Source organism: Dipodomys spectabilis, unplaced genomic scaffold (assembly GCF_019054845.1).
Source record: "Dipodomys spectabilis isolate Male_0828 unplaced genomic scaffold, ASM1905484v1 ptg000175l, whole genome shotgun sequence".
Taxonomy (NCBI): Eukaryota; Metazoa; Chordata; class Mammalia; order Rodentia; family Heteromyidae; genus Dipodomys; species Dipodomys spectabilis.
Window position 1 is genome coordinate 4,312,774 of NW_024870852.1, and position 22,236 is coordinate 4,335,009.

The 22,236-nt window shown below is 37.3% G+C and overlaps 1 protein-coding gene across 1 annotated transcript in view; it reads left to right on the forward strand.

Moving 5' to 3' along the window:
- Hao1 (hydroxyacid oxidase 1) overlaps positions 1 to 19,406 on the forward strand; it is a 47,181-nt gene extending 27,775 nt beyond the window's left edge. The window contains exons 4-8 of the mRNA XM_042694522.1: positions 501 to 676; positions 8,806 to 8,897; positions 16,496 to 16,654; positions 16,766 to 16,835; positions 18,623 to 19,406. Coding sequence (XP_042550456.1) covers positions 501 to 676; positions 8,806 to 8,897; positions 16,496 to 16,654; positions 16,766 to 16,835; positions 18,623 to 18,693 — 568 coding nt within the window. The 3' untranslated portion in view covers positions 18,694 to 19,406. The remainder of the gene's footprint in view (positions 1 to 500; positions 677 to 8,805; positions 8,898 to 16,495; positions 16,655 to 16,765; positions 16,836 to 18,622) is intronic.
- Positions 19,407 to 22,236: the final 2,830 nt, after the last annotated feature.

Sequence of the window (22,236 nt, forward strand, 5' to 3'; positions counted from 1 at the left end):
ACTTTCTAATAGTTTTTATTTTTAAAGAATGTGAAAATTTGAACATATAAAGCCCTGTGTAAATTATAAAAACCATGCAGATTTTTTTTAAAATTTTTGTTGTTTGCTAGGATTATTGTGCACTGCTAGCTGAAAATAGCATCAAGTCTATTGTGTGTATCAATAAACTGGTTTAAACAGGACACTTTGATCCTGGTTATATTATATTTCTTTAAAGCTGATTTGTTCACGTGAACACACAAGTGGAAAATAAACCCACTGGATTCTCCTGTATACAGTCCTACAACAAAACATGAAAAACATAAATATATATAACTAACCTGTAAGAAGATCCAAGTAATTTGCAATGGTTCATTTCTTTTCTCTTTTTTTGTTTATCGAATCAATCAATCATAGTAAAGTTATCTTTAATTCCACCCACCCCTTTTTCTTTACTGAATCAGTCACAGTAAAGGTATCTCTCATTTAGCATTTTTCTAATTTTAGATCTCTTCTTTCAGGATGAAAAATTTTGAAGCCAATGATTTGTCCTTTTCTCCCACTGAAAATTTTGGAGAAACCAGTGGACTTGCTGCATATGTAGCAAAAATAATAGACCCATCTATCAGCTGGGATGATATTAAGTGGCTCAGAGGACTTACATCATTACCCATTGTGGCAAAGGGCATTTTGAGAGGTTTGTTTATTTCTCTACTTGATTGCGTCTCGATTTCATGAACCTTTGTAGGTATGCTAATGATTTTTTTTTATAGAGAAAACAATCAGGAAAAAATGATTGTGGGAATCTAGAAAGGCATTATAATTCATTCCCTCTAACAGTGTCTCTGAGTAAATCTCTCTTTATTCTTAAGTAACATTCAGAAACAGAGCTGGACTCTCACTAAGTAGGAACTTACTTTTTTTTTTTTAAGATATTGGGTTGTCATTGCTTTATTTGCGATTGTTACTGAGCCACGGAATTGGACAAAATCTTGGTAAGAGCATCATGAGTTCCTTGGTTTACCTGAAAACTGCAATAGATCACAGAGAAGCACAGAGGTTGGCAGGAAGACCTGTCCACTGTTTGAAGAGCCCTTTCTCATTATCTGTGCTTTCTCCAGGTATTAATGGCTAGCACTAATTGTTGAGTTTGGTAATCCAGTGTTGTTTACATGTTAAACAACATTTAAGAAATGTTGTCCAAGAGATTGTGAGCAGACCTGTAATAATGCTATTTGTAATCAAAACAGAAGATTAATATAGTTAACCACAGAGATGGCCCAAGGAAAGTGGATTAAGGAAACCCTAACGAAGAATGACATTGTATTCTAGTCATCAAAATTGTCTCAGTTAAAGAGAAGACAAGTGTAAAATGATGAGCATGTTTCACTTCAACCAACTTTTCTATTTGGGGTTCCCAATTTGTAACATTTTCTACAGCTTTGCTGTCTAGGTTATGATGGAAATCCATTAAAGTAGATTTATTTTCATCTATGACACTGAAAATAACTTTGGCATCTAGAACCTTCTAGTCTGTCATCTTTTTCCCATTTTAATAATATCTTATTTTATCGTAAAGGCAATATACAGAGGGGTTACAGTTACATAAGTAAGTTAAGGAGTACATTTCTTGTTGAACAGTGTTTCACGCTTCCTCATTTTCTCCTACCTTCCCTCCCCTCAACTCCCCTCCCCTCCAAGTTGTAAAGTTCATTTCCAACATAGTGTCTTGTCAGTATCACTGTTGCATTTGTTCACCCTTTGTTCTTTGTCTCACCATTTTGTGAGACAAATCAGATAAACATATATACAAGACACGGGGTACAAAAATAAAAAAAACAACAGTGACAACAAGGGATAAACCAAAGGGAAAAAAACACAAAAGGAAAAAAGAAATAACTTCACAGAGTGCATTAAAAAACAAACAAAAACAAACCTCTCTCATTTTCATATCTTAGAGTTCATTTCGATTAGCACCATTTTACATTGTCATATGTACATAGTTGTTGAGCTGTTGTGATCCTAGACATATACTAATTATTACAAATGAGGAAAACCATGTAGCCTATGTTGCTTTTGGTCTGGTTTATTTAACATAATATGACTTTTTTCAAGTCTTTCCATTTCCTTACAAGTGAGGCAATGTCATTCTTTCTGCTGGAAGCATAGACCATATTTTATATAGACCATATTTTCTTGACCCATTTATCTACTGAGGGGCATGTGGGTTGGTTTTGAATCTTAGCTATGGTAAATAATGCCGCAATGAATGTAGTTGTCCTGGTAGCTTTAGTGTGGCCTTGTTTGTGATTATTTGGGTAAATGCCCAGGAGTGGGATTGCTGGATCATTGCGGGGGGCCGGGAGGGGCTCTATGTTTAGTCTTTTGAGAAACCTCCATACTGCTTTCCATCTCTGGCCATAAAAGAAATGCAAATCAAAACTACATTGAGATTCCACTTCACCAGAGTTAGAATGGCCATTATCAAGAAAACAAATAACAGGTGCTGGCTGGTATGTAGCCACAAGGGAATGCTACCAAACTGTTGGTGGGAATGTAAACTGGTTCAACCACTCTAGTCTGTGATCTTACCACCCTGCTACCATCACTATCCTTTTATTTTCCCTGCTACGTGGATTATCCAGCTCATTGCTACATGCTTTCATCATGTTTTACATATAATACATGACTCAAATGTTAATTGGGTAAAATCCTCAGGGAAAACTCTGAGAGTCTGTATAATTAGAGAGAGCTTAAAAGTAAGATAAAGAGAATGAGGGCAACTTGGCATTTGAAAGGAAATCATTTATTTACACATGTGAAGTTTACATTCTCTGGTTTTTCTGTAACTATTTATTTCATCTATTTAACAAACAAAATCATCTCTATGACAACAACTACATCAAGTAACACATATGCCTCATCTGGATATGGGGGTAGGGTAGTAAGGCCAGTTCTGGGAAACTCAGTTCTCACCATCTCAAAGGTCTCCTTCCAGAAGTCATGTGGGTTGACTTCAAGTCATTCATTTTCTTTCATTTTCCTTTTACCAGAAAAGAATAGATTGTCTTTGCAGGAACTGGAAAGAGCTGCCATCTTAAGGTTGCATCTTAAGGAACACTAATTGGAATGCAAAATGTAATCTCTTTCTGTGGTTAAATTCTACCCTTGGAGAATCTCAACAAAACTCAAAACATCTACTTCAGACATCTCCAAACATCTATTCCACCAAAAAGTATGCTAGCAAACAAGTAGCTTTTATAACTAAAAGCATACTGCTGTTTAGATCTTTCTTTCTTCTTTCTTTCTTTCTTTCTTTCTTTCTTTCTTCCTTTCTTTCTTTCTTTCTTTCTTTCTTTCTTTCTTTCTTTCTTTCTTTCTTTCTTTCTTTCTTTCTTTCTTTCTTTCTTCTTTCTCTCTCCTTCCTTCCTTCCTCCCTTCCTTCCCTCCTTCCTCTTTTTTTCTTTCTCCCTCTCCCCCTTCCTTCCTGCTTTCCTTTCTTCCTTCTTCCCTCCATTCCCTCCCTTCCTCTCTCTCTTTCTCTCTCCCTCTTAAAGAATATTCATTCATTACAAGTAGATTTTGTTCAAAAGTGCTGCCATGTATCTAGGATTTACTTACTAACCTCATGTAAATCAGTACAGAGGCCTATGCCAAAATCTTCAAGGGATTAGGGATAAATCTTTGGACTTGACTTAGTATTTTAGATACATATGGAAACGTAATAAATAGCAGACAGAGCTATTACCTATTGACTATTCTGTTTCTCAAACTGTCAGCATCATTAATAGTAAATGAATAACTATGAAGTTCAAATTAACATTCTCATTAGTTAACAGTAATGAAAATATTAAAAAAAATCATGCTTTTTTTGCTAAATCAGATTATTGTGACCCTTTCATGAAGTCAAAAATGTTTTTCTACAAAATAATATATATTTATGTAGATATTTATTTTTGTGTGTGTGATGCTGAACCTCTTCCATACTTGTGAAAGAGGCGAGCCCCAGACCCAGCCCTATAAGACTAAAAAACAAATAAATATAAGAATAAAAACAAATAAACACAAAATAAAACAAAATAAAATCGTAGGCAGGTTTCATAATTAGTTAATGAAAGGAGTTTATATCTGATCCTAAATTATTCTCTTTGCTTCTTACACACGCATGTCCTATATTCTTAGTAAGCCATTTCCCTTCTATTTCTAGCACTGCTAGGGAACACAGAAACCCACTTGAAATGATGAACAAACAACGAACAATGTCTCTAAGTAGCATTGCATTCAAATGAAAGACCCTTACTGATCATCCTGATGATGATGAATCTATTGTTCTGAAGGAAAACTCAGAGTTGCACAAAGCGTCCCACAAATGATGTTTCCTCCTTTCTCTTCCTCTTCCTCATCTTCTTGGTGCATACTTCCTGCACTGCCATATCAAATGAAAAATAACACTTCAAATGTATCTTACTGTTCAGCCCATATCAGGTACTTCAATTAATTTAGTCTACAAATCAAATTGGTGTGGATTGTCATCCTCCTTTGATACTTTAAGATGGGATGCACAAGTAAGCTAAAGAACTTGCCACTTACACGGAAAGTGGGCAGCAAATGTGGGCCTGAAGTCCAAGTGGACTTAGCCTCAATAGCTAATTTCTTTATCCTGTATAGGATCTCTTAATAAGTTGTTTTTAATTTCTCAAAATGTAGTTTGCAGCTGCTTGTTGGCTGACAACTGAATATAAACTGGAAGACTACACACATGCTTCCTTATGGTGTTTATAAAATAGTATAACTCACATATTTTGGGTTTGAGGGTTTTTCTTAACAGTTGTCTTGATGTTTGGTATCATACACAAGACTAGATAACCAGAGAAAAACCACATAATTACAGAAAAAAAAATTACAGTGTCTGCTAAATTTCTTTAATGGCTACATCTAGATTTTTGTTAGAACTACCATACTGTATCTCTTGTTTTAGTAGGCTATTGTAAGATGATGCAAGCATTAAAGTTGAGCTACCCAACATGATATTCACTGGTCACTTGAGACTATTTAAATTAATTTAAATCAAATGAAGGCATGATTTCTAGCTCTGGAGTCATATTGCTGCCTTTCAATTTCTCAGATACTATATGTGGCAAGTGGCTTCTATGTGGCACCACACAGATAGAGAACCTGCTTCTCAGCACAGAAAATTCCACTGAAAAGCAGCACATTGGTGTCATGCCTTGGGGAAAAATTTTGTAAGGATGTTTTAAGTTATTACATATTGAGCTCCTGCTTCAATTATAGACTGGATATGTATGTACCCAACACCCCACTGAAATTGAAGTACACACACACACACACACACACATATACATGCCAAAGACAGCAGAGCAAAGGAAGATGAACAGCCATAGTAATAGAGAGATTTCAACTAATTTATGAAACAAACAAACTGTAAAGCAGTATGTTAATGTAAGGAAAAGACAAAAAAAAGTATACCTCACAATCCACAGAAGAGGCAGACACAAGAAATAGACTAGCACACCTGAAAGGCTCTAGGATGGTAATCTGCAAGTTGACAAAAATGAAGAAGTAGAGGCTGGAAGCCAAGGAATCCATTAGGTATCTGTTTCTGATGCTGTTGTAGAAGCCAGAAATGGTTCTTACCTCCTCTGCTTACCTAACAGTGGGTAGCCTAGCATGTACCTCTCAATAAGGAAAAATACATTTTTTTCCTAAAGAACCCAATAAATGTTTGGTTCAACATCTGGGAGGTTGGCACCTACAATATGACAAGATACTTGTCATGATCCAATAGCTCCTTAGTTGATGTTTCTTGTTTTTTTTCCACATAGAGCTCTAAGAAGAAATTTTCATTCTAGGCAAAGACTTATTTGGTATGAAATTGCTATACAAAACAGCTCAGGAATCTTAGAAGAGTCCCACAGTCATTCTTCCCTAAATAGAAATAGAAAATTCACCATCACAAGGCATATCAAAATCACTGAAATATAAGGAATCAAGAAGAACTTATAGAAAAGCTGTTCTCAGAGGAAAAAGATAGAATGTGGGAAAAAAACTTTAAACATCAAAATGATGGATTCAGAAAAACTGAAAACACAGCCAATCAAAAACTTTCAGAAAGTTCTGGAGCTAAAAATGAAATGACTGGGTAGTTTAATAGTCAGTGATATTTCCCCATATGTAAAACAGCAATGGCAACAACACTTAGAAAAAATGATTAAATGAATAGGCAACTGAGAAGAGATATGACAATCACCTCAAGACATCAGATATCCAACTGATAAAGATTTCAGATAGGAAAACATAAGAAGGAGGTAGGAAGAAATAATTAAAGATGGAACATTTCTGGAAGATAATACTGTAAGTTCATAGACCAAGGAAACAAATCGCAACTTAGCATATGGAATGGATACAAAGGGTAATAAAATAAAAATTAAACAGTTTAATTATAAAAGAATCCAAGTCAGTCCAGAGGCAAGTCTTCAGGTCAGCAAGGGGTTCTAGAAGACAATATAATGTCTTAACCTAGCGTCTCCTACCTGATCTAAATATTCAAGTGTAAGCGAAGTCATGTGTTTACCCACATGGTCTCCTTTTTAGGGAGTTGCAAAAGAACACTCTAAAAGTGTACTATGTAAACTAAATAGAATTAGGATACCCATTAGATTTCAACCTCGTCAACTCAGAGAAAATGAGAGTAATCCTACAGGTTGAAAATAGATAATAAGGCCCAAGAGTAAGCACAGCAGAATAAAGCAAGAAGGTAGTTTCCTGTGGTTACCTCCAAGTTAAATGGGTGGATGATATGATAGCTTTAAAGAACTTGAGGCTATACCAAAATCTCCTAATAAATGGTTTTAAAAAAAGAAAAAGAAATTAAAGCTATGGTAAAATAAAGCTGTGTAGAAGCATACATGGCCCAAATATCAAGTAAATGTAAAGAATGAAGTAATTAATGGATGGGGAGAAAGTCATCTTAAAATTTTGAAAATAGAGCCTTTTTTTCCATGAATATCTCAGAAGTTACAAAGATTTCACAGGAGTAATGCATGCTTGGCTGAAAACAGTTAAAAACAGTCTTACTGAAAGATTGCAATTTTAATTTAAAAATGAATAATACAGGATAGTACCTATGTGAATAGCAAACAACAATACATATAACATAATACAGGTTTAAAAGTGAATATATACCATACAAAAATATAGCTGTTCCTCATCTTACATGATCATGTCATGATTTATATAATAACATAGTCTGGCCTATTCTAAATATGCTCAGAACATTGGCATTAGCATATGATTGGGCAAAATTGTCTAACACAAAGTCTAGTTCAAAATAAAGTGTTAGGGGCTGGAAGGTGGCTCAGTGGTAGAGTGCTTGCCTCCCATGCCTGAGGCCCTGGGTTCAATTCCTCAGCACCACATAAGCAGAAAAATCCAGAAGTGGCGCTGTGGCTCAAGTGGTAAAGTGTTAGCCTTGAGCTAAAGAGCTGAGGGACAGGACAGCTCCCAGGCCCAGAGTTCAGACCCCACAACCTGCAAAAAAAAAAAAAAGTGTTAAATATCTTGTGTAATTTATTGAATACTTGCATCCAAAAACCACTGCCAGCACAGTACACTGCAGAATATTGGTTATTTCCCCTTGTGTTCCTGTGGCTGGGTAGGAGTGAAGCTCACTGCCCTGGCCCAGTCATGATGGGGTACCTCACTCTATATGGCTAGCCCAGGAAAAGAGCCAAATCCAAAATGTGAAGCGCAGTTTCAACTGTGCTTCAGTGCATATTGCTTTCATGCTATGGTGAAACTGGAAAATTATAAATCCAACCATTGAAAGCCAGAGACCATTTATAATTACTAAATGCTAGCAATTCACTGAGTCTATCATAGCGTTCCTTAAAAGTGCACTCTTAAGGAAAAAAATAATTATGATAGTAATCAACTCAGGCCACCATCACAAATACCTTAGACAGGACAGCTTACACCACACAAAACAAATCTATTTTCTCACAACTCCGGGCAGGGAGTCTTGGCTTAGGGAGCCATCAAACACACTTTCTATATGAAGGACTCGCCTCTTGAATTATAGATCTCTGCCTTCCCTCTGTGTGCCCACACATTCTCCTTGTCTAAGGAGAGAGGGGGGGGCTATAATAATAATTAAAATAGTTACTATAGTACAATAGTACTTAACAATAGTACAATAGTATGTGATAGGAAGTGACTTCTATCACTTTGTATTAAAGATTGTTTTAAAATATATTTTATTGCTGTTGTAGAGGTGACATAAAAGAGGGGTTACAGTTATATGTCAGGTAAGAAAACCTGTCACACCTTCTCTTTCTGTCTCCCCATATTTTCTTCCTGTCTCCATCCACAAGTTGTATAATTTATTTTCTACGTAGACACTATGTAGAAATAGAAATGCATTTTCTGCTTTTATATTATTTTACACTACCTAAATTGTAAAGTACAAATTGCACTAAATGATGAAACTGGTATGATTTAATTAATTTAAAATGTTTATTATGACTATACTCTTGCATAGGTAGTTTCTATCAGCATGAATATTTACTACTAGAGATCATTCCATTACATAATTCTATTGATACAAACTTCTGCAGGAAGAAAACTACTACAAATCCTCCTTCTTGATCCAATCCCTGGGCAGTGTTTTTAAAAATTATTATTACTCAGACTATTAATCAAGGAATACAGTGAATGAGAGGCGGTTCGTCCTTTGACTGAGACAGTCCCCGGAATCCAGAACTTTGGTCAAGTTGCTGTTTCTATAGGATGGTGTTTTGCTTTTTCCAGGTGATGATGCCAGGGAGGCAGTTAAACTCGGTGTGGATGGGATCTTGGTGTCTAATCATGGAGCTCGACAACTCGACGGGGTGCCGGCCACTGTGAGTTTCTCCATGTGCAGGGATTTCTCCTTGGAATTCCCATTTCATCGGAAGATGACTGTCTTTACCTCTCCTCTGTTTGGTTTTGTGCAGTCACCAAAGATGAACTATATAACTAGATAATATAATTTTTAACTAGCCCAATGTACATATTTGTAAAGTTATAAAAGAAGCATTGTTAAGTAATAAGGCAATCATTTAATTATAGGTACATGAGTAAGAATCATATACATTAGAATATAAAGGAAAGGATCAAGCTATAGAATGAAAAGAAGATAAACTAACATACAGTTGTGGAAATCACTAAAGTCTTGGTGGATCTTGTAATGAATCGCACCATGTGACAAGAAGTCGGGAGGAGGGACAATTGGTCATTTCCAGGGGATGAGGGGAGAGGCATAGTAAAAAGTTCACAGAAGGTACTGGGAAAGGAAAGGAAATTGAACGCCTACATATTAGCTTAGAGGAAGGCAGCAGCAAATAGGCAACTCAGGTTGAGGTGAATAGTGCCTCAGGTGATTTTTTTGGGGAGGGGTGAAGTTACTGGACTTGAAGTAAGGGCCTAGACTCTGTCCCTGAGCTTTTTCACTAAAGTATAGTGCTCTGTCACTTTGAACCACAGCACTACTTCTGGTTTTCCGGTGGCAAAGATAAAGGTCTCACAGAGTTTCCTGCCCCAGCTAGCTTTGAGCCACATTCCTCAGATCTCAGCCTCCTCAATAGGTGGGATTAGAGGTGTGAGCCACTAGTGCCCAGCTTCAGGTGAATATTTGAACTCTCTGTAGTACTTGAAGGAATCATCCTGCGCAGGCCACATCTCCGATCAATTCATCAGAATCTTAACCATCCATGGATGGTACACAGGTATTAGGATTTTTTTTTTTTGTTACCTGGGAGATTCCAGTAGAAAGCTATGTTTTTTATACAATGGTCTGGACAAATCTAGACACAAAATTTAAACTGTTCTGCAAAGTGTAGTTCTGAGAGCTGTCACAGAAAGCAACTAGCTCCAAGAGGACCCAGAGCCAAAGAAACCAATACAACTTAAGTAGTAGGAAAGCAGAGAACAATCATATGCCATGTGGACTAACACAGTCTGAAGTAGATTTCATCCATCTCTGGTCTGGAAACAGTGGCCAGAAACTATTAAGATGTAGGCATTGAAGCTGGGCGCAGGTGGCTCACACCTGTAATCCTACCTACTCAGGAGGCTGAGATCTGAGGATCGAGGTTCAAAGCTAGCCCGGGCAGGAAAGTCTGTGAGACTCTTATCTCCAATAAACCACGCACAAAACAGCAAGTGGCACTGTGGTTCAAGTGGCAGAGTGCTAGCCTTGAGCTGAAGAGCTGAGGGACAGCACCCAATCCCAGAGTTCAAGCCCCATGACTGACCAAAAAAAAAAAAGATGCAGGCCTTGAAACGGTTCCCTTACTTGAGAGGACTTGGCTGGGATTTCTACGGAGGAGGCAGTCACGTGGCAGCTATCTTGCATTTTCTCCTGTTCCCAGGTGGGCTCCTGGTTGTACAGTCAGGAGCCTACATGTGTTATGGGAAGGGTTGGCATGTGATGGTGTTCAAGCTGTCTAAGGGAGAGGTTCTTGAGTATTATGAGTCATTAGGTATACAACAGAAGGTATACAGCAGAGGATTTTGGCCCAAAATGTGACTAGAGGAACTATTAAGTACCTTTGATAATTACCGTAGACCATGACAGAGAAAATGGAACCCTGAACTGGAAAGGGAGAATGAATGTCTGTTCCAAGTCATGATTTCCTTATCAGTGAGGCATCAGTTAGATGATTTCTCTAGTGCCTTTCAGCTATAATGGTTTATCATTTCATCACTTCATCTACCAAAGGTAAAGCAAATTTGTATTATATAACAAAGCTTGAAACATATATATACATGTATGTATATATGTATATATATATGTATATGTATTTACTAACTGTAGCAGATAGTTTCCTAACTGCAGCTTTTCTGTGACATGGATCATCATGTACCTCACCCTCCCCTTTATCAGCACCATTCAGTCATCATTATTGCATGGTTGGCTGTCACTGGAATAATTGTATTGATCCTGTTGTATTGATTCAAACCACAGGAAATTGAATGTCGTACTTAGTAACGATAGAGCAGCCAGGCAGTAGTAGAGTACTAGTGCATTAAAAACTAGCTGGTTGATGTAGCAAAATCCTTAGAACATCTGTGAGAGTCTTACGGCAGAATGAATGCCAGCAGGGCAATATTGGGTGCATGTATGGCAGTCAGGATTTTTTCTTCTTCTCTGAAATACTAATGGTTGTGGCCAACCCAGTCTGTACATTGTAGGATTTATCCTGTCAAAGATTTAAAATCATAGCCCTGGAAGTTGTCAGCCCTCTCCGACTCAGCTTTGCTTCTAGAGACATGACATTTGAGGTGATATTAAATGTTGTCTACAGGTAAAAAAAAAAAAAAGAGGTAGAAAGTGAAGCCCTCATTGGAGCAGGGTGGAGAAGTTGGTTACAGCTCAAGGCTTTTCCCCAGATTTATGCTTCACTTGTGTATGAGGACATAGACTTAGTGTGCGGGCCAAATTAAGTTTGTTTTCTAAAAATAAAATATAAATCTCGTGAAATCAAATCTAACTAGATTTTAAGGGGAAAATATCTAAATGGTGTGGTTTCTTTCCTTCTAGCTGAAGGCATATGGAAACTTACCTAAAAGGGCTTTTTGAGTTGTGGTCTCAGAGACCGTTTTTTAAAAAAACAATAACCCTCCCCTATGTACATGAAGGGAGATACTTGCCTGAGCTTTGCTTCATACTTTAGAGCAAATTTAAGGCCCACGACGATGAGAGAAATGGGAGAAAGTACTCAGTGTATGGCAAAGGGTGATTTGTTTTTTCCCCCTTCACTGTGTGGGTTTTGAGGTGAGCAAAGGAGGTTGTGGTGTCAAACTTTTCATGAGATACACAGAAGGTCTCACTGTCTGCAGGTTTGGTTACATCATAAGTCAGATCCCAGGGGCCATGTGATGTCATGGGAGAAGCACTGAAATGGGACCATTGGATTGAATGTTTTACCCCTTGTCTTTCAGATGGGGTAAGAGAGGGTGCAGAAGGTGGCTCAGACTTCTTTTATTCCTAGGTCTCTTCCTAGTGCTGTGTTGATTGCAAAAAGGAAATGCAATGATGGGACTATATGATTTATGTATTTCTACAAATCATGGGCTCCCTCAATGTGGAGTAATACATATTACTAGACATCCTAGATCAGGAATTTCACTTCAGTTCCTCTTAATCCATTATTCTGAAAATTACTGCCAGGCATCTGCTATATCCAAAAGGAGTTAAAACAAAACAACAGTAGGAAAAAAACAAATAAACAAACCAAAAACGCTTAGTTCATCTCAAGGTTCGAACTATCATGGCAGTAATGTGATCTAACCTGGGCTCCAATCATATGATATGATAGAACAAAATTAATTTCTAAAATCCAGAGCAGCAGAGCTTCTCAGACTCTCTGTAGAGTTTGGAGCCTAAGAACACCTCCCCTACCAGGTTTGCTTTTTATTTTGTTGCTTACTAAACTCAAACTATCTCAGACTTAAAATGTTCTTTTCCACTGTAAACTATTTTCATAAGCAGTTGGGAGTCAAATTGAATCCTTAAGTATGTTTCATGAGGCTTAAGGTTTAGTTCAGTGGTTGAACATTTGCTTAATAGATGCAAGGCTCTGAGTTATATTCCCAGTTCTGCCCTGATAAAAGTAAATAAAGGGTATGTAATTCCATATTGGAGAAATACTTGATGTATCAGTTGGCTTTTGCTGTGTAACAACCCATCCTGAAACCTGCTGGCTAAAAGCAATATCCATTTATTGTTTTCGCAGTTTTGTAGGCTGGCAATAGAAGCTGAGATCTGTTCTGTATACTGTAGTCCATACATAGAGGAGCCTATGGTCAGCTGGTAGGTGCCCTGGGTCAGGCTGGTAACAGAAGATTTCAGCAGAGATGGCTCTTGTTGCATATTAAATGGGCTTGTTCTCAAGAGAAGGCAGGTTTCCTAGAGAGTCATACCAGGTCTCCAGAGAATGAGGCTTCAAACTGATATACGATTAACTTCTATGTTCTATTGGTGAAAACAAGGCACATGGCCAGTTCCTGGCTCCTCTAGCTTCTGCTCATTCCAGTGCACCATAGGCCTTCTAGAAAATGATGCTAGAAATGAAAACCACTGTGGTGAGATTTGCGTGTCAATAGTGAGCTAAATCTCTGTGGGCCAGTGATTGTCTAAGTGTGCTTAGGAACAAGTTCTCAAGAGTGATGGATGAATGAGGTAGCGAATCAGGAGTGGATTTATTCACACTACTCTCCTTGGCTCTTAAAAAAAGAAACTCTGATTTTTGTGTGATTTTGATTCTATTCAACTGCTTTGGTTTGAGTCGTTTAAGGCTCTGTATTTAAAATTTCAGAAGTGAAGAAAATAAGTGAGGGGATATGAAGTAAAAGAAAAAAATAAACAGGAACCAGGCCTTAACAAAATGGGTTGTGTACCTGTATTTATTTGTTCAATCTGCCCTGATCAAAATTGTTTATATATGTTTTTATAAAGCTTCAGCTATTGAACGAAAAAGAAAGGTTAGAAAGACTGGGCACTGGAAAGAACTTCCTTATCCACAGACACATGAAGTACAAATGCATGCTCCATTTTATAACCCAAGATTCACATTTTAAGTATTCTTATTAGTTTACTTTGAGGCCAGGTTAAGCATTGGGAATAACCCAAACAGACTTGATTTGTGTGACTTTGAAAATGCATATTGAACTGGAGCTAGCTAATATTTTTCTTTGGTTCTGGTTTCAAATGGGGGAAATATGCTTAATTATGGCTTGCATCATCACTTGGAAATTGTAGCATTTATATGTTGATGTAACTTGCCTGAATGTAAAAGGAGGACTATGTATAGGGAAGGGGACCTATGTAAATGGATCCAAAGTATGTTTGGTAAGGCAGAAAAGCCAAAAAGAAAAGGGGAAAATCGCATTACCTGCCAGACATTTAAGGGCCACATGCCAAGTGTTGCCTTTACTTCCTCCAAATCTGTAGCTGTGTTTGGTTTTTAGCCTTTTACATAAAACCCTATTTAAGTTTACCCACTAAAATTTTAAGGGAGAAGTAGGAAAGCCTTTGAGTGATTTCAGCACAATTATTTCTGGAAAAAGTACAGTTCAGGGTAAGATAGGTTCACAGCATACATCTTAAATGGAGTCTGGATTTCATTTTAGATTTAAACATTTTTGGGGTGAATGTGGGTCATTTCTATAGATTTTTGTTATCTACAGGAATGGTTTTAATTCTCAAAGAAGAAGATTTAGAACAAAGCAGTCAGTTTCATCAATTAGATATTGCCACACGATGTTGTAAAATGAAATTCCAAACTCTGTGATTTTAAGTGGACATTTATTCCTTTGAAACTTTGTACTAACAGAGCTCTATTGATACAGGCTTGGGATCAGCTAGCTGTATGGGCTACATGCTTCAGATCCAGACGGACTTAACTTGATGTAGATCTACTTCCTAGTTTCCTTGGGGTCCAACTAGTGAGGGGAACATGCATGGCCCAGGGGTGGTTCACCACATGACACATGGCAGAGGTACGAGATCAAGTAGAGTAAAATAAATAAGGGTGAATGGGTGCTACTCAGAAATGGCCCTTTGACACATCTACATGCATATTATTGACCAATATATATTGTATAGCCAAAGTCAAAGTCAAGGACTGGGCAAATTTATTCTCTCTCTTCTATGGGGAAAGCTATGAAGTTGAAGAAAATGAATTTAAAGATGTTTTACAAATGGGGAAGAATAACACAAACTACCAGGTTATTCTCTGTGAGGATTCTGTATTCACTAAGCCCATCATTCATGGCAAGTCAAAACCTTCATGTTACATATGATCATGTTCCTTTAAGAGGAAGGAAAATGTTTCATAGAGAAGTTTCTAATGTATATCTGTATAAAAAGCATAGTAGATAGAGAAATCAAAGACAGATGGCATTTTTCATAACTAGTTATGTTTGCGCTTTTATATATAACTACTTCTGCGAATTTCAGCGACTGATTTTGCAATAAGTAAAAAGTGCTAACAATAATTAACACCACCACCAACAACAACAAAAAACTATGGAGCTTGGGAAAGATGGAGAAGAATGGTGAAAGGATGACATGACAAGACGCACTGTATTTTTTTTTTATTGTGAAAATACTGTACAGAGGGGTTACCATTACATGGGCAAGATAAAGAGTACATTTCTTATCAAGCATTGTAGCCTCCTCCTTTGTTTCCCCTTCCCATCCCTTCCCATCCTCTCCCCGCCCCTCCCCACCCAATCCTCCTCCTCACCCCACCAAAATTGTAAAGTTCGTTTTCAACATAATGACTTGTACATCTCATTGTTGCAATGGGTCCACCTGTATCCCTAGTTAACGATTTGTTTTTTCCCTTCCCCTCCACAAATTATAACAACATAAAATACAGTGAAAGCAGGGGTTATGCCGTGGGGGAGGGACATACAAAGCAACAAAGAAATCATCTTATAAATGTGTTAGTAACAATCGCATGAAAGAAAAAAAAACATTTGAATACATATCTTAGGGTTCATTTCCCTAACATCAACTTATCTGACCTTTTTTGCTTGACTCAGAGATATACTAGTTATTGCAAATAAGGGAAACCATGGGACCTATGTTTCTTTGGGCTTGGCTTACTTCACTTAATATAATTTTTTCCAAGTCTTTCCATTTCCTAACAAATGGGGCAATGTCATTCTTTCTGATGGAGGCATAGAATTCCATTGTGTATATATACCACGTTTTCTTGATCCATTCATCTACTGAGGGGCATCTGGGTTGGTTCCATATCTTAGCTATGGTAAATAAGGCTGCAGTAAACATTACGGTGCTGGTAGCTTTAGTATGGTCTTGTTTGTGAACATTTGGGTAAATGCCCAAAAGTGGGATTGCTGAGTCATAAGGGAGCTCTATGTGGAGTCTTTTGAGGAACCTCCATACTATTTTCCAAAGTGGTTGAACAAGTTTATACTCCCACCAACAATGCACTAAGGTTCCCTTCTGTCCACATCCTCTCCAGCATCTGTTGTTATTAGAGGTCTTGATTATAGCCATTCTAACTATGGTGAGGTGGTATCTCAATGTTGTTTTGATATGCATTTCTTTTATGGCTAGAGAGGTTGAGCATTTCTTCATGTGTGTATTGGCCATTCTTATTTCCTCTTCAGAGAAATTTCTCTTTAAGTCTTTAGCCCACTTATTTATTGGGCAGTTGTTTCTTTGAGGATTTGTTGTTGGGGATTTAATTTTTGAGTTCCAGGTATATTTTAGATATGAGACCCTTGTCTGTTATATGGCTAGTGAAGATCTTTTCCCAATCTGTGGGCTTTCTATGGATCTTGCTAGCTAAGACGTACTGTATTTATAAACTGGTTTGTTGAATTGAAACCCTTTTATACCACTACTTACTGATACTAATAATGAATAATAACAACACTTCAACATGAATTATGTCACACTATCAAGATCTTCTCTCCACAGATTGATGCTCTGACAGAAGTTGTGGAGGCTGTGGAAGGAAAGGTGGAAGTTTTCCTGGATGGGGGTGTGAGGAAAGGCACTGATGTTCTGAAAGCATTGGCCCTCGGTGCCAAGGCTGTGTTTGTGGGGAGACCCATCATATGGGGCTTGGCTTTCCAGGTAACTAGACAAAGACGTCATTTTATGAAACAATGCTTTCACAGAGAAATAAATGCATGATAGTAGATATACTAATTAATCCAATATATTTTGAATTACTTAAATGTTTAGGGGGAGAAAGGTGTCCAAGATGTCCTTGAGATACTCAAAGAAGAATTTCGTCTGGCCATGGCTCTGAGTGGTAAGGCTCTCACGCTCACGCATAGCTTTCTTTACTTCTGTTTCTTTAAGCCAGGTTTCTTTGGGGAGAAAAGTGGGTGAGGGGAAAGAGGATGGCATGGATTTGAAGTTGACTTCATACTTACAACTCAGCACAGAGCACCTCTGAACTGTGAGGTTCTATAGCATTCATAATTGGGGGCAGCTTCTTAATGTCGATTTTTGACATTTTCATGAGCGATATTTTTCTGACTGCCTTGCAACTAGTCATGCTCTTTCTTATAAGTGCATATATCTAACTGGTGAAGCACCAGGCCAATCTCTACCAGTACAACACTAGGCTGCTAAATCTCTCCACTCTACCTGCTCAATGTGCAACCTCTCCAGGTTCAGGATATGTTCATACCACAGTTTCAATTGCTCAGGTGGAAAATCTCCAGTCATTCTTGAGTCTTCTCTTTCTTTTTCTCCTTACTCTCACAGCTATAGAGCTTTTATTATTAGAGCATAATCAGAATATGAATATAATCAGAGTATGACTATAATATTAGGATGTGTTTATCATAATATAATCAGTGATGACCCACTGCCACCAACATGGCTGACTTCATCATCCCCTCTCTTGCTTTGGGTATAAGAGGCCTGGCTTTGTTTGTTTACCACTCTCCTGTCACTGCAAGCAGAATGGTCACTTAAAGCACTGTTGGCCCCTGTTATTGTTCTGATCAGAGCTTTCCAATGGCTCCTGATTTATTCCAAGTAAGTATCAAAGTCCTTACAGTGGTTTACAAGACCTTATGACGTTTAACCCTTTCTGATAACATGTCTTACTCTTTCATCCTTGGGTAATCCCTCCAGGCCACATTTGTCTCCTTGGTAATCTGTGATTTTGTCAGAAGTATTTTAATTTTGAATCTATTACATTGGCTATTCACCCTTCCTGGATGTCTCTCCCCCAGTTAACCAAATGAACGACTTCCTTATGCTTTCTGGTAAATTGTACAAATTAGCAAAGGATCCTACCTGACTGCTCTGGAGCAATCTATCCTTCACCCGTCCACTCAACTTCCATTGTTCTCTTCCTTTTCTTTAGTACCTATCACTTGCTATATAGAATCTGTCATATAATTAACATTCTAATTCTATGAATTATATGTTATCTGTTTTCCCTTTAGACTGTAGCCAACGTGAAGCAGAGATCTCTGTCTTTTGTCATCATTGCCATATTTTTAATTTTTAGAACAGTACCTGGCACATAAACAATATATTTTGGTTGAAAAAAAAGTGTCATCATTACTACTATTTGATTCCAAATGGACTTCCAGCTGCCAAAAAAATGGCCTTGAGCAAATTGTTCACTCTTCCATATTTGGTGGTGAATAGGAATTCTTTTCTATGACCGAATAATCCAGATTGTCCTGATAGAACTCCTAAGATAAATTGTCTACTCACTGCTATGCTCACAGTCCTGTCAGAGTCTACATAAGAAGAATGCCATTCTGTGAATCCTCACTACACATTTTCATTTGCTACAGACATATCCTAAAAGGGAGCTTTCAGCCACTAGCTCTCTATTAAATGTGGCAGAAAGAATACACTCTTTGTGTTAATAAAAATATGTGCCAGTCATTTTGTGTTAAGGACTGTTTAGGTAATAAAAATGGTCTCATGCCACATAAGATTTGGCAAGCCTACCTTGAATCATAAACCTTACATTTGTCAAGTTTTACATTCCTTGGGAAAACGATTACCTGCCTGATTATTATTGCATTCATTTCATATTAAATGTATGCATTATTTTTTTTTCAGGGTGCCAGAATGTGAAAGTCATCGACAAGACATTGGTGCGGAAAAATCCTTTGGCTGTTTCCAAGATCTGACAGTGCACAATATTTTCCCATCTGTATTATTTTTTTTTCAGCATGTATTACTTGACAAAGAGACACTGTGCAGAAGGCGACCACAGCCTGTAATTCCCCACTTCAACACAAAGGGTGTCGTTCTTCTCCAACAAAAAAAAAGTGATCCCTTTTAGCTCATTGCTTTTGACTTTTCAATGGGAGTCCTAGGAACCTTTTAGAAAGAAATGGACTTGCATCCTGGAAATATATTAACTGTTACAAAAGAAAACATTTGAAAATGTGTTTAGACAACGTCATCCTCTGGCAGGCGAAAGTGCTGGGGAAACAAAAGGTATACTTTTGGTAAAATTTGAGGTAGTGAACATTGAGGTAGAAGATAATGATCTCACTGTTTATGAAGTTGCATTGTGTTTAAATAATCTTAGTATACTACACTGGTTCTTAAATTGCAAGCTCCGGTTGGAAATGTTGGAAATGCTTAGAGAAACATGAGATTTGGACTCACAACACCGAAGGTAGCACTGGGTAGGATTGAAATAGAGGAGAAATGTGTGATTCTTTAGATACTAAACTGGTTTAGTTTTTGTTTTTGTCAACACCCTGAACTATTTCTTTAAATGTAGATTTTCAGCTCTATATTTAGTGTCTGGATACACTGTCATGTGTTGTAGAGTATCTCTTAATCAAAATACGGCACTTTTTTTTTTTTTAAATAAAGTGTATCTGGTCTATTTGTTTTGCTCCATCTTTATTTAAAGTCATTCCATGCCAACTACATATTATGTAAAGATCGCAGAAAACAAGAATGAGGACACTTTCTTCTTTTTTTCCCCAATCCTTCTTTTAATTGGTCATAGTGTCCCTTCTTTCCTTCCTTCCTTCCTTTCTTCCTTCCTTCCTTCCTTCCTTCCTTCCTTCCTTCCTTCCTTCCTTCCTTCCTTCCTTCCTTCCTTCCTTCCCTTCCCTTCCTCCCTCCCTCCCTCCTTCCTTCCCTTCCTCCCTCTCTCTCTTTTTGCCTTTCTTTCTGACTTTCTTTCTTTCTTTCTTTGTTTCTTTCTTTGTTTCTTTCTTTCTTTCTTTCTTTCTTTCTTTCTTTCTTTCTTTCTTTCTTTCTTTCTTTCTTTCTTTCTTTCTTTCTTTCTTTCTTTTTTCTTTCTTTCTCTATTTCTTTTCCTTTCTTTCCTTCTTTCTTTTGCCAATTAATGTCATGTTTGAGTGCATACCATCCAACAGAGAAAGTGTATCTATTCTCAGCTTTCTGAGTTCACTGTCCTGTGCCTTGTTTTGACCAATCCTGTGTCCATGCCCAGAATGGAGGTGAGCCATTACTAAGTAGGGTAGCAAAGCCAGCAGCTAAGAACTTATTCCTAGAATGTGATAGAGGAACAGAAGAAGGGGCAATGCACAATTCTAGGTATCAAGCTCCCAGGACATGCTCCACTAGTAAGGATGCCCTGGTACCTTTGTTGCTGGCAATCCTATGTACCTGATCAGAGGATGTTTAGATTTATTTCTATACTCAGTATTTGACAAATAAGAGGTATACTTCATAGGTAAAGCAATTTTAAGCTGATTCCTAACCATTTCCATCATTTATTGTTCAGCCATTGTAAGTATTGAGTGAAACCATCGACAAACCAAAAAGTCTGATTTTACATTGTGTTATTATTATATTTTATTGTTTTACAGGTCTGTTTCCCTTATTTCCACCTTCCCATCACTAAATTTCAGGGCATTGGGCTAGAAAGGTGGCTCAATGGTAAAGCGCTTGCCTTGCATGCTTGAGGCCCTGGGTTCGATTCCTCAGCACCCATAAGCAAAAAAAAAAAAAAACAAAAACAAGCTGAAAGTGGCGCTGTGGCTCAAGTGGTAGAGCGCTAGCCTTGAGGTGAAGAGCTGAGGGGCATCGTCCAGGCTCATAGTTCAGGTCCACAACCAGACCCAAAATAAAACAAACAAACAAATAATTTCAGGGCATTCTTACATCATCACATGGATACAAACAGAGATGTTATTTCTGAAATTATATCTAAGTCTGATTTTTTAAAGAATTATTCTGATAAAATAAAAACAGTTATTCCTTTCCCCCTCCAAATACATACAGGAAATACTATTGTCATATTCTGTTATTATTTTATACTTTTTCTTTTAGTAGTAATCAGAGTGTAGTTATATAGTTACCTTGATTCTGCATTCTGGTTTGTAAATACTTTTGTTGGTAGCAAAGCATCTTTTTAATTATTGACTTAGGGTATAGTTGCTTGAAGATGATAAATTTCAATGAATAATGTTTGGGGAGATGATTTCCTATGATAGTCTCCTATCCTGAGAACAGAGATCCACAAAAGGTGGTTCATACAAATTTTTCCATTGAACAAGAAGAAAACCAGGTTTCATAGATGAATTTCTTATCATTGTCACGAGTTCCTGGTGCCACCTCCTTGAATGCAGAATTGGAATACATCTAAGAGCTTTATGTTTGATAACTTTTCCATAATCAGAAAGCTGTACGGTTGTCTCATTTAACTTTTTGTGGGTAATTTGACAGTGGTGACAACACTAAAACCCAGGGTATCTAATCTTTGAAACAGGAAGAGGATGTGTTGATGATACAATTCTTCTCATGAGTCTTATTCCTTAAACTTTACATCAGTTCTTTGAGTAAGTCAACTGAGTTTTCCTATCCTGAATTAAATTTATCTGTAATCCTATGCATAAACATAAACATTACACATATCAATGGGGTAGCATGGGATTTTTATCTCCTCACCAAATTTCTAGAAATATGTTGGATGAGGGAGCAATGAAAAATGGATGGTCTAATTAGTCTGCCTTCAGTTTTTGTATGCTATGTTATATACTTTATGCACAAGAGTAGTGTTTCTCAAACTTTATGTGTACCAGAAATACCTAGAAGGCCATTAAAAGATATTGTGTAGTCCCACACACAGAGATTCTAATTCAGCCAGCTGAATAAACCAGCTGTTGGGTATAGGGCTAAAGGTAGAGTTCATGACCCACCCCAAATTGCCAGCTGCTCTTTGGTAATTGATTCTTTCTTTGTATTTTATTTTTTATTGAGATACAAAATTCATATAGTAAGATTGCAAAATGATTGGGACTGGGTATATAGTTGGACAAATTTTACATTGTACAATTATGTACAATATGATGGAAGAATACCTCCATCATCTCCCAAAGTATCTGCTCCTTTAGAAGTCTACTTCCATTGCCAATGGTGTTGAGGAGCCTTGAACTTGGAACAATTAATATATGGTTTGGTTCTTGGCTTTCTCTGCTTAAGCTGCATAAATCTATTCATGTTACCAAATGCATCAGAAGCTATTAGTTCAGTGCATTGTTCTGTAGTGACCCACTGTAGAAGGATGCCACAATCAACTTATCTCTTCTATAATCATTAAATGTTTGGGTTATTTCCATTTTTTCTTCTTCCTTTTTTTCTGTCAAGAAGTATCTTCTGATTTTCATGAAAATATAATTTTTATTTTTATGACTCTTTCCAGAAGGATATCTATCTATACTTGCTTGTAAAGATTTTTA